The 13,260-nt window shown below is 36.8% G+C and overlaps 1 protein-coding gene across 8 annotated transcripts in view; it reads left to right on the top strand.

Moving 5' to 3' along the window:
- Nucleotides 1-12,465, top strand: part of TMEM181 (transmembrane protein 181) — a 36,537-nt gene extending 24,072 nt beyond the window's left edge. For 6 of the 8 annotated variants that reach the window (XM_052784598.1, XM_052784606.1, XM_052784601.1 and 3 more), the window contains 11 exons: nucleotides 415-514; nucleotides 1,291-1,421; nucleotides 1,984-2,075; nucleotides 3,008-3,065; nucleotides 3,740-3,842; nucleotides 3,940-3,991; nucleotides 4,662-4,744; nucleotides 5,865-5,954; nucleotides 7,494-7,560; nucleotides 7,762-7,788; nucleotides 8,514-12,465. In XM_052784598.1, the coding sequence (XP_052640558.1) occupies nucleotides 415-514; nucleotides 1,291-1,421; nucleotides 1,984-2,075; nucleotides 3,008-3,065; nucleotides 3,740-3,842; nucleotides 3,940-3,991; nucleotides 4,662-4,744; nucleotides 5,865-5,954; nucleotides 7,494-7,560; nucleotides 7,762-7,788; nucleotides 8,514-8,592 (882 nt within the window). In that variant the 3' untranslated portion in view covers nucleotides 8,593-12,465. The remainder of the gene's footprint in view (nucleotides 1-414; nucleotides 515-1,290; nucleotides 1,422-1,983; nucleotides 2,076-3,007; nucleotides 3,066-3,739; nucleotides 3,843-3,939; nucleotides 3,992-4,661; nucleotides 4,745-5,864; nucleotides 5,955-7,493; nucleotides 7,561-7,761; nucleotides 7,789-8,513) is intronic. The other 2 variants (XM_052784599.1, XM_052784605.1) reach the window with 1 other exon arrangement.
- The last annotated feature ends 795 nt before the right edge of the window (nucleotides 12,466-13,260 follow it).

Below are 13,260 nucleotides of genomic sequence, written 5' to 3'. Positions count from 1 at the left end.
AGGACACTAGAGCACTGAACATTTTTATAGCATTTTTCTCACATAGATGATGTCACTCAGCAGGTAACCGAATGTGATATGGAATCTGTTTTTTTAAAAAGCTAGTTTAGGTGGAAGTTGTTGTTAGTGTGTGACCAGTAATTAGGCAACATTTTTTCGTCCATTGTTGATTTGTGTAGTACTAGCTGGTTTCTTTCTCAGTTTGCTTGAGAGATTAAGTAATTTGCATTGGGGTAAGTCAACAAGCTTGAAGCAGAAGTAGAAGCTAGGAGATGTGGCTCCTGTTTTACAATGTTCTCAGTGGCAAAGACCTCGTGAAGTAGCCTTCGCAATGTGCTGTGTTATCTCTTTACTCTGGTAAACCAATAAGGCTCTATTCCTTGCTTACAAATTTTTGTTGTTGTTGTTTTATAGTGTCTGTTTGCACATTCCCTGCGGAAATTCTCCATGAGAGACTGGGGTATTGAACAGAAATGGATGTCCATCCTCCTTCCCCTCCTGCTACTTTACAATGGTACTTGTATCCTGGAATTTTTAGAAGAGCTCCTTCTTTTAAAAAACAAAAAAAAAAAAAAAAAAAAAAGAATAAGAGAGTGTGTGAGAGAAAGAAGGCAAAATGGAATTTGGCCTTGAACTTATAAGCAGCTGTTTATAAGACTTCAGAAAACTAATTAAAAAAAAAACCTACCCTTTTTAAGTCTATCAAATTCAAGGGCATAATGAGTAGGTGGATTTCATTCTTTGCAGTCATGTGAATGTCAGCTTTAATTGTTTGAAGCTCTGATTGGAATAGGTGGCTGCAACCATACTGAAGCTTTCATATAGTGACATGTAAATGCAATTTCTGTGTTTGTCTGCTAAGTCTTCTTCTTTTTTCAGATACTTGCACTTTAGTTCAAAATGGAGGCTATTTTTAGTCTGGTAAACCACATCAAATTCTAGCACTCTAGCAGTACCAGAAGAATATTTACCTTTCAGTCATTCTATGATAATTTTTTAGGTCATCACCAAGAACAGCAGTTTAGTAGGAAGTCTGATAAAACCTGAAATCTTCTAGAAATGTTGGCAACCAGTTCAGATTATTTCTACAGCACAGAGGATTGCTGCTGGAGGCACCATTTTCTTTGTAAATTACTTTAAGATACAGCAAGCTTCAATTTCGTTTACTGGTGTAATTTGAAAAATCTAGGGGGTTTTGTTCCTCTGAAGATACATTCTGCTGTACTTTCCATAATGGAAGAGACTGTGCTTTTTCCCCTCTGTTTAACTTTTTTTCTTATTTTGTTACAGATCCATTTTTCCCCCTTTCTTTTCTGGTGAACAGCTGGTTTCCTGGAATGCTGGATGATCTATTCCAGTCACTGTTTCTGTGTGCATTGTTGTTGTTCTGGCTTTGTGTCTACCATGGTATAAGAGTACAGGTAAGGGTGCAACATTATCTACTACTTACTGAGAAGACACTACTTGTTTTTTCAACATTTATTTTATTCTTAAAGTACAATGTGACACATGAAGCTTTGGAGTTAAAATGATTTGTGGTGAAGTACATTGTCTTGAGGCTACTATGCCTAGAGATAGATGGGACAGTCTAAACTATTGCAAGACAGTCTTCAGAATTATGATGCCGTTCTGCTTTGTTCTTGTTTGAAGGGTTTTGTTGTTGTATATGGTGGTTGATTGTCTTTAAACCACTTTAAAATACTGCATAAGATAAATATGAATTCTGGAGCATATTCCTATATTTGCAGTATCAGTGAAATATGTGTGACCTTACAAATAGGATGCTCCAAATCTACTGCATCTTATTAACACAAATGATGAAACAATTTTGTCTTCTGTAATCACCTGTGCAGGTTAAAAATACAGGAGGCAAGTCTCTTAATCTAGTTCATGTTAAACAAAACAAAGATGGTATTTATTTTATTCTGTCAAGAATCTCAAACATGGCTTCACTCCTTCAAGACACTATTATTTCCTCAACAGGGGGAAAGGAAGTGCTTAACTTTCTATCTGCCCAAGTTCTTTATTGTTGGACTGTTGTGGCTGGCCTCTGTTACATTGGGAATATGGCAAACGTAAGTAATTTAAAATTTAGTGCAAAAGTAACGAGCTGAGAGTATTCAAGAATGACAAGATTGTTTATAATTAATGGTATCTATTTCTTAATGCTCTGATTGTGATATAGGAATGAAGTTGTTAGGTGTTACGGCTCCCTACAATACTCCCTCTAGCACTATGTTGCAATTAGCTTTTAGTATTTGAAGCAACAAGTTTCTCTGAAGTTAACTATTAGACAGTTTAACTAAACTTTCTCAACTATTAAACCTGCACAATTGATATTGACAATGCTCAGTCAAGCTATGCTATCTCTCCTCAAAACTCAGTTCTTTTGCTTAGTTCAGTGTTTCTCTCTTTTTTTTCCACCCAGAAAACTTTCTCAGTTTTGGTACGTTTGTAGTTTCTAAACCGTTTTAGTCTCAAGTGTTTGCCTTTTATTTTATTTCTCAGAAGGAAGATGCCTTCTAACTATCTTCATGCTGTTGTACGTTGTTGAAAGCAGCGCAGTTGCAGGAAATGCTCGTGCTTATGCGCCATCAGCAGAATTGCTGTGAGGGAAGGGCTTATACCACAGTTATTTCTTAAGTATAATTCTTATCACCAAGGACAAAATTTAAACACTAAATCCTGAAGGCTCGTAGGAATTTACAAGATTACACATTTTCTAAAAAACAAGTGGGGAGATTAGACCTGCTCACAACTGAAATCCTCCATGTTCCTTCAAAATTGGGTTTGGGAAGAAGGAGGATGTTATGTACTGTAAATTGTCATGAATCCATTGGAATCAATGGCGTTGCACCAGTTCATACAGCCAAAACCTTTAGTTATAAATCCTGTATAGTAACTTTAAACCTTTTCTTTGTTAGTGGGCTTCTCGGTCAGTATGGCTTTTTGACCTTGTCTTTTGTAATGGTGTAAGTACCACTTTTTCATTTTGAATCTTTTCTAGTGTTAATGAAGTACATGATCCTACATATCAATACAGGGTTGACACAGGTAATTTCCAGGTAAGTCAGAAATGTTTTCTTTCTATTAAATTGTCAGGTGGAGTTAGGCAATACAAGGAGGTGGGGTTTGTTCTTCTATTAAAATCTATAACACAATTTAGAAAATAGCAAATGCGGGTCAGATGGTCTTATTCTGATGAGGTACTTTTAATTTTGCTTTAGATCATGCGTAGGCCATATTGAGCTCCATCCCAGTAAGAAGAGTAAATTGACTTGCAAATCTGGAGACTCAACACCACAAGTTTAGTCACAGACTTGTGACTGTTGGGATTGAAAGAAAAATTTTTAAGCCTCTTATTAAGTCAGTTTTGTACATCTTTACTCCTGCCAAGATCCTCTGTCCTAGTAAATTTCAGACTTTGTTGTTGTAAAGGAAGATCTGATTTATATGGGGCCTTGTATTGTTCTCAGGAGCTGTGTTTTTAGAAAATCATTGAGATTCAGCTCACTGTGAACTCAATGAACAAAATGATGACTTCTGTTAAACACCCTTTCTTTACATTCCCCCAAACCTACCTTGGTGTATAGCCATCCCTGTTTTGTACTTCATTACATGAGCCTACTTTCCCTGAATAAATGGACCATTCTATGTTGTGCTTTGGGAAATAATGACTTCTATCGAGGGAAGAAGGAATAGACCAAATCTCGTTAAATAATAAAAATTCTTCTTATAGGGAATGAAAATCTTCTTCCTTGTGGTGGCAACCACATACATTCTCTACCTTTTGTTCCTGATAGTGAGGGCATGCTCAGAACTACGTAACATGCCTTATGTTGGTAAGGAATATTTCTTTTGATTCTTCCCCAAACAGGCTTCCTTTTCCTAGATGTAGGTGTAAATTCGCTAATAACAACTTTTCTCAATCTTTTTCAGATCTCAGGTTAAAATTCTTGACTGCATTAACCTTTGTAGTGCTTGTCATTAGGTAAGGCTTTTCAAAGTATGTTTCTCAGTACTGTAACTTTTATAACCTTTTTTTCAGGGCTTTGAATACATTTTGTTGATAATAAAATGGTCAATGTAACTGAGGAATGTCTTTTTATATGATTGTTATGGCAAGCATTTCTTCATTTTGTAACCCTTCTTGGGGCTTTTAGAGCTAAATTTATGTTATATCCGTTACCACAGCAAATACACTGCAAGATTTAGAGGTTCATTTAGGAGAGATGTTTTCTGTACTGCTGAGTGGCCTGCAGTGCACTGTTTACCTCCTTTGGAGCTTTGTAAGCTTCACTTAGTCAAAGCAGAAGTTTAGAATTAGTTTCTTAGTTTATTGTTAATATCTGTCTCCCCCACTCCAAGCAGTTATTTCAAATTACTGTTGACTCTTGGATTGTCTGTAGCAGATGAAATCTGAGGGAAATAGACCATGGCGGGGGGGGGTGGTGGTGGTGTCTGCTTTACTCAGTTGACTGCTGACTTTTAATCACAAAAGAGTCATTCTTAATTTAGAACTATGAAAGCAAATGTGTCTTAAAATAAATGGTCAGCATGTTAACATAATTATTTTCTCATATATTCTTCTATCAAGCTAGCATTTCAGTTTTGTGGTTTAAAGGCACAATACACCTATATGCTTTAACTTTTTCCCACAGCATTGTTATACTCTACCTACGCTTTGGAGCACAAGTTCTACAGGACAACTTTGTTGCTGAGCTGTCAACTCATTATCAGAATTATATCCTTGTGTTGTGATACTGCTCAAGTAGGAATGTTAATCTGTTTTCATGCAGAAGGTATTTAAAAATGATGTACCAAAGGACTGAGACCTTTGACTTCTAGGTGGGCTTTTGAAGTTCAGTCCATTTTGATCGAGGTTTCATGTCAGCATTTTGTAATGGCTCTTTGTAAAGATTATGAGCTGAGACAGTTTCAGTCTAATATGTTTACATCACATAAATCACAACTGCATTTGATACTCTTCAAAAGGAATGAAAGCCTAGATATGCATGCATTCAAGTAATTTTAACAAGTTGTTGTGACAAATTTGGCTGTATTTGCTGCATGAATTCAGTTTGCTGTGTACCTATCAGTTGGCATGGGGTGTTCCAAAATATTTGAGAAATTAATGGTTTAGAAGTCACTGAAAATGAGTTTGTGTATTCGTCCAAGTCCACATGTGGAAAAGGTCATAGCAGAGAATTTAAGTGACTTGAGAGAGACTATTTCTGACTTCTGTTGGCAACGGGATTACAAACTATTTCTGGACCTGAACCATGAGATCCTAGTTCATTCTACTTTCTGAAAGTGTCTGTGTGACTGCAACTGCTCCGGTTACTGATAAGCTTAGATATGTGTTGGGAGCTAGTAGAAAACAATATGTAAAGCCTTTAGTATTTTCCCAAAATGATGACACAAAGTCATCTTCAGAGGTCTGTCTACAGATAGTCCTTTCTCCTTCCTTCTCAATTGCTGTGCCAAGGAAGAACTTTTTTTAAAAATAAACAAAGCAAAACAAAAAAACCCCACCTGAACATCCACCTTACTCAGCTTTCTTTTAGCATTGAAGGCAGAACTATTCAATTTACCATGCACTCCACCACTCAAGAATAGACCTTATCTCAGCAAATGTTACTTGTGTTAAAGCTTTGTCTTCAGTGGGAGCTTTACCTTGAATAGCTTGAGTACATTAGTTGTCACTGAATTTAAAACATGCTGTTTTGTTTAGCCATTCACGCTCTCAAACTTTAGTAAGGTAAACATTCTTTCCATTGAAACAGCTTATGTATGGTTTGGGTCTTGTTTCCAAAGTTAATATGTATGGAGCTATATTGAGCAATATCCTTGACACTTACCACCAGCAGAATTCTTATCATTTTATGGTTTATTGAACTTTTATCTCTACACGTTAGCCTTCGTGTATTCCCCCTCAAAGAATGCACTATATGGTAAGTGTAAGCAATTATCTGCACTGCTCCTGAGCAAATTAGTATTGGATATGTGAAGGAACACATAAAATGTATACAACTGATGAGCTAGACTTGAATTCTTACACACTTAGATCAAGCTTATAGTTAATATGATGTTTGCATACGATGCACTAACGTTTGCACTGACTCACAGACAATCCTTAAGGAGCAACAATACTTCATTTGTCCTTTGTTCTAACAAAGGTTAATATATTGGCATGCTGGCAAACTAGACTGAAATAGGTAACATGCTGTTGGAAAAGTAGGAGTGAAGCCGACTGCTAACATGGGAAGAATTTGGGGGAACTTGCTATGGGGAGAGGGCTGCACAGGGCCCATGTAAAGGGAGATAAAAGGATTGAATCGGTGGCACTTCTGGTTTTGCGTTCCTACATAAAGGATGTAATCTGATTCACGTGATGATTATAAAGCATTGTCCCTCTCTAACAGATAAAGATCTGTAAAATAAATATTTGTACCTAGTGCATTCTCTGCTTTAAGCATTGAGTTCAAAATATAGAACCACAGAACAGGCCAGGTTGAAAGGGACCTGGAAAGATCAGCTGGTCCAACCTTTCATGGGAAAAGGAGCCTAGATGAGATAACCTAGCACCCTGTCCAATCACATTGTGCATGCTGAGAGGTATGCACGGGCAAGGCACTAGATAGTGGAGCTGGTCCTTTCTCTAAACTTTTCAGAGTTGAGATGGATGGAACTGTTACAGAAAAATGCTATTTTTCCATTAAGAAAGAGAAATGGCTGGGTGAGGATAAAGTTAAAAACTTGCTGTTGGGTTGCAAGAAGTATTAGTTTCTAGAAGGCAGAAAGTAAAAGGCTGCCAGGCAATGTTTATGGCAAATTGCTGGATTTAATTTTACTTGCACCAGTTTATGAACTGCAGCTAAGCAGCACAGATTATGCAAGAAATTAAGGCCTTAAAACAAGGTAGAGGCAATTGTCATAAACAGCCAGTGGAAAGTATGTGTTTCCTTTCACCTCACGATAAAGGTACAAGTCCTTCCTTCATCTATTACAAGGATGAAAAATAACTGGCTAATCATTGACTTGCACACAAGGGATTACAACTTCGGTCTACTATATTTGTAGCTTAGAAATGACCAAGAAGTTAAAGAAGTCTATGCTTTTTAAATACATATGAACTTTTGAATAATAATTAAGAATAATGAGGTCTGACTTAATGACTCTTATGTGCAGGTTGAAATAATATGACATAGGAAACTGCACAAGGGAGGAAATCCACTTAAACAACACAGACAATATCTATCTAAAAATAAGATGACATATTTATATCATCTCCTTAACTTTTTAAGAATACCATGATGTTGTGGCTGAAGGGTGAAAAATTTAAAAGAGAGAATTCCTGTTTGGATATAGTTTTGTTTAGTTTGTAGTCGTGACTGCCTTGGAAGTGGTAGAGTCTGTTGCTACAGTGTTGAGTTAGAAGTACAGCCACATTTCTATAATAGGCTAAATTAACCCTTATTTGTATTTTCCAGAATCACAGTTGAAAGACAATCCTGCTTTTTCTATGCTGAATGATTCAGATGATGATGTGATTTATGGGTAAGATTATAAAATACCTATGGAGAGTTACTTTTGTTGTGTTATTTTTGTAGTGTTCTTTTCCATATTCATAAAATAAGTGAAGGATTTGTAGGTCGTTAGTGAAAGTATTCTGCCTAAAGAACAGAAACATAGCCTTATTCTCTACACAGAAATGCAGTGAGAATGCATGTTATTTTTTCTTTTTTTTGTTTCTAAAAGGGATTGCCATGGCACTGATACAAACAGGTAAGAAAGTATTAGGATGCTGGTAGGTCATGGAATGAAGGCAGCAAGAGCTGTGAAAGGAAAGGACTTCCTTTAAAACTGGGCAGGATTGCAGGAGTCAGGTGGAGTTAGCAAAGAGGCAGCTCATATGTAAATGCTTCAGGGAAGGAGAATGGCTCTTCTTAAGTGCCCATCACTTACTGAAATAAGAATGATCAAATCTAGCAAAACTTACTGGACTTGTGTGAGTTTATGTAATATGAGAATTGTAGTAGCACTTAAGAGCACCTGTTCAGGTGTGTCTGTGCTAGACATTGAACGAACTCATGATCTGCCCTTCATGTTTTCACCTCTTACGAAAGACACCGAAGTGGCTGGAACAGTGAGGATGGGGTTAATACTGCAGTCACCTGAAGAAGTTTGTGCTAAACTAGCTGTATGCATTGTCTGAGATAGCTTGCCTTTGTTTAGTTAGATGAGTAGTGGTAGTACCAGCTTGCTTCTATACACTATACGAATCCTTGTGAAAAGTGGCTTGTAGTTACTGGAATAACTTTTATTATGCATCATCCTCTGGAGAGAAGTCATATATGTTGTCCATATCCCCAACAAGGAAGGAAAACAGATACCAGCTTCTTACCCAAATAACAATTTGATGCCTCAGTGTAGTTTAGAACTTTCCTGTTTATGTTGGGCTTTCTATCTGAACATCACGTTCAGAAGTTTTAACAAGATCTGTTTCACAGGAGTGACTATGAAGAAATGCCACTTCAGAATGGCCAAGCTATTAGAGCCAAGTATAAAGAGGAATCGGACAGTGATTGATTGATTTTGATGTAGACAGACTTGTTCAGCTGGAATTAAACCAGTTTTGAAGTTTTCCTAGATGGACAACTTCCTTGGCTTCCTTACAGTCTGCTGTCATCTGAACACCGACTCCCAGGAATGACATCCTGCTTCTGTTTCTGTTTACAAAGTTAAAACTGAAAAAACAAGAATGGTTGAAAAGGTTGTGGTGAAAACTTAAGAAACCAAAATTTTTACACGTCTTACAAAATGCCTGATAGCAGGATGCCTGTGGACTAAAATCTTTAAATCTATTTCCATTTAAAAGTGTCACTGATTATATACTGATTTTAAAATTGCTTCCTGGCTGCTTGGTTTTGGGGTTGGTTGTTTTTGAGGATCATGTACAGCATACTGTCATTCATCTGTTGCATTTGTGTTAGCTCCTTTGTATATTGTCCACTGCTGTACGAAGTGCCTCATTTCCCTTTCAGTTTCCTACCTTAGTCCTTCCTTTCAATTTCCTACCTTAGTCTTTCGAGCTGGAGGCAGGGAATGAAGTGTTTTAGGGCTTTCTCTTATTTTTTTTTTTTTTTTAATGAAAGAAAACACAAGCTTTCCATTCTTCCTTCGAAGAAGCGATATAGACTTAAGACCATTTTTTTAAATTCATTAAAAAGAGTTTTTGAGATTTGTAAGTGTGAGATACATGCAAATAGTCAAGTTCTAGTGAGCCAAAATAGCCTCAGTGGTGCAAAATTATTTTGTATAATATATGTTTCATAACATGCTTTACTGCTGCAACAGAAGTGTTTGTTTTGGTTTTTGTTTTGTTTTTTTTCAAACACCCCTTTCAAATGGAAATATTTAGGCAGCAACAAATCTCAGAAGGAAGCCAGTACTTTTCTTTCTGTGTTTTTTGTATGCTGGAGGAGATTGTTACACATACAGAGAATACTGTATGAAAGTTTCACAGAGAATTACAATTTCAGATTTCCAGACATTTCATTTTTAGAGGCTTTTTCTACATCAGAATTTTTCCTTAAGTTGTATTAATAGATAGTTAATCTATGTCCTAGGACCAATCGTGGTTGCTCATGTATTGAACTGTCATGAGAGTTAGCTTTTGAGCATGTTCTGTGCATAGTTCAGCTTCTTTGTCATACCGCAGTCACCACCTGTACTGATCAGAACTTTTACTAGCATATTTTGTGATTATCTGTATTCCAGTCTACACTGGAACAGTTATATGGGAATTAAGTATTCCTAGTACAATGCTGCTGCTTCTCTATTTAAAAGGTGGCTTTCTCCTACACCATTGTTCAGTTCTTTATTTAAGTGGATGCTGTTTGTTTCTAACTACTTTTGTTTTGAGGTATTTGACCTGTCTGAAAGTACCTTTTTTTTCATGGATTCATACCTGTGATTTACTCTTGTAAAATTTCTCTGCCCTGCTGCTGTAGAAGACTCTCAAAAGCACTGTTAATGTATTACACAGAAGATGGTGCTGGCTTACACTAGGGAACTGTGCTCATTGAAGTAGTTTAAGCAGAAGAGTGAAATGAAGTCCTGCTAGACTTGCTGAATCATATTGGGCAAAAAGTAGGTTTGTTCTGCTTTGATGCAACAACTGTTCTAGACCATTCCCATTGCAATAACCTCCTGGTAGCTGTTGGAGATCATGAAGGGGAGACTTCACAGGATAGCAATTTGCTTAGAGAGGACCAAAGGAACTGCTTCATGTGGTTGCATCCTTGCTATCATAGAATAGTTCAGATTAAATCTGTGCTCTGCTAAAGACAAGTGTGGTAAGATACTCTGTGTGTGTGAGAGAGAAAACTTTCTGAAATGATGTACAGCTGTGAATTTTTTGAGGGTATTTGAAATTTAAAACTTTCTGTACCAGGGATCATTTATTTGTTAGAAGCCAAAGCACTATTGTATGGCTAAAGCAAGGAAACTGCTGGGGAGGAGGGGAAGGTTTTTCCCTTTAATTTCTTAATGAATTGGCATCAGTTTAGAAGAACATACAGGAAAACATTAAAGAAGTATTTCAAGTTACCGGTGGTGGTTTTTTTCCAGTGAGCTGTAGCAAGCTGTACCTTCAGCACTTCCTTTTAGACTTTTTTTTAACAAGCATGGGAGATGATCTTTGTATCCTAAAGTGGAGAGCCCATTTGCATTTTTACTGTTCCCCAGATGACTCTTTTGAGGCTTACAGCTGTTTGAATTTGCAGAGTCAGACTGGGGAACCAACTAGGCATTCTTTGCATACCCCAAATCCTTTATACTTCCATTGGAGTAATAGTGGGTACAGGAATTAGGTCTCTAAAAATTGATATTTACATGATCCCTATATATTCAGATCTTTTTGGCTCCGATATTTTTTAATTCTGTTCTAAATTGTTCTGAAGAGATAAAATGTTTGATTTGACCAATGTGCAAAGCATACTGATGTTTCTTATCACAGTCTAAACTGGTTGTTACGATTAATCCTGAAATACAGTATCATGCTTTGGGATTTCATTAACTAAAGAAAATATTTTTAATCTAACTTTGAGATGATGATTTTTTCCTAAGCTGTTCTCAGCCTATTTCACTTGCCGTTCTGTTTGCATTAACTTTTCTACATCACTACATTCAAAGTGGAAATAGGAAAGCTGAGAACAGGAAATGTGTACTTTAAGCATCTCGCTATGAAAATAGTGAGAAAATAGTTTCCTTGTTAATTTTTAGAGATTATATTTAAGCAATGTTTGCCATGCAAAATAGTTTTGTATTTCGGAAGTGCTAGAGTGTAATGGTAAGCTTGGTTGAAGCACTGTGGCATCAAATTCAATATACAGTAAAAAGGCAAAAGCAGTGAAGCAGATGAAGAAATGGGTTTGCTAGCAAGAAATCTGTTTCACTCCTCTTATTTCCACAATTGGAAAGCAGACACAGTATCTGAGGAATATTACAATATAGATTGTAAACAGCTTGGAAGTAGGTGGCATAAATTTACCTCTAACTATTGTAACCTAAGGGTGAAACAGAAGATATCTGGATAAGAAACTAGCCTGGCTTTCCTTTCATTACTGCCAAAGTAATTAAGTATTTCCATCACTAGTGGGACTGTATAAAATGAGAAAACTATACAAAAAGGCCCCACAGCATACAGTGTTCCTGCTCTAAAGGAGATGCCATCTATTAAATACCTGCAAGACTTCCACGTACACAATGATCAAGAAGGACTTTTGAGAAATCAATAATCACTGAGTGTGAGCCATTCATGGCAACCATTTTCTGTAGTATTTGCTTTAAAGATACAGTTGGTATTGGAATTGGTTGGAAACTTTCCTAGGACTGGCAAAGAAGAGGAAGCATAAGGCTTAACACCAATAAGGAACAGCTAGTGTAACAGACCCGTGGCACTAATACTGGGCAAAATGGGAGCATGGTTCCAGCTAGGAAAGGCTTTGATCTGTTGTTTTTCTCTGAGCCAAGAGACAACTTTGTATCCATAGTCACCTAGTTTTTCCCCCATTTCCTTTTGCTTATGCCAGTAATAACCTCTGCATTACTGTAAAACTTTTTTTAGAAGTTTGTAAATATGTAAAATGAAAATACGGAAAAATTGTGTACCAAAATGGTATAAAAATGTGTAAGATAAATGCTCTGTTTAATGAGAAGCTGTAATTAAATACTGCTTTGAGAAAGTGTGCATGAGGACATGTGGTAAATATTCTATGTATCTAGTTGTGTTAATGACAGCAATTATCCATTTTTATGTCAGAAAACTTCATGCTAATACAGAATATGAAGGAAAAACTAGTAATTTACTTCAAGCAAAAGTTGGGTATTGAGTTTCCTGGAAGACTTCATGTGCATAATCATTGTTAAATATGTTCATAATAAAGTTTTATATCTTTATATTGTATCTTGGTTTTATTTTCCTTCTAGTGAATGGCTAACTGTACCATTTTCATAACTTGCATGTATTTTCAGTTTCTATGTATTTTGTCATGCATATTTAAACTTGGTTAATTGCATAAGGATGTGATCCAGGAGGCTCTGTCAGCACAGATTAACCAGGGAATTATGTTTTGGGTTGGTGGTTTTTTGGTTGGTTTTTTTCATTACTCTGCCTGGGCTTGAAGGTGGAAGGACAGGTTGCTAATTTTCCTAAGAAATATGCTAGCCAGTTTACAAAGGGGAACTGGCATTCTCAGATGGTTTAACAGTGGTTTTGCAAAGCCTGCTGTGGTCACGCTGGCAGTAAAACTTCCCCCAGTGAATGTTAGTGCCAGCTGCCTTTCTGCCAAACGTGCATGCTTCACCTGAGCTGCTGTCAGATGCTTCTGCCAGCAGGACTTTAAGTTCTACTTACCCTGCAGTGGTGCATCCTCTCAGCACACCCAGTAAGGGCTGCCCCACCTTCAACCCACTGGCCAGTAGTAAAAAAAAGGTTTAGAGATGGTGAAGATGCTGATATCATTCGTCTCATTCTTACAGCTCTGTATCTTCCAAGAGTCTGCTCATAGCTGGTAGACTGTGAAACTGATCAGTGTGTCGTCCTCTATTTGGGGTGATGCCATTCCTCATATAAACTCAAGAAGAGACTGAAATCTTGTTATGTGCTGAATAAAATGGCTGTAAACATCTCCGCACAAATGGATATGAAACTTATTTCTGCTTTAATATCAGAGATGGTAGCGCTAATTTACC

The sequence above is a fragment of the Harpia harpyja genome, chromosome 4, assembly GCF_026419915.1.
Source record: "Harpia harpyja isolate bHarHar1 chromosome 4, bHarHar1 primary haplotype, whole genome shotgun sequence".
Classification (NCBI taxonomy): domain Eukaryota; kingdom Metazoa; phylum Chordata; class Aves; order Accipitriformes; family Accipitridae; genus Harpia; species Harpia harpyja.
This window is presented reverse-complemented; position numbering and strand designations above follow the sequence as displayed.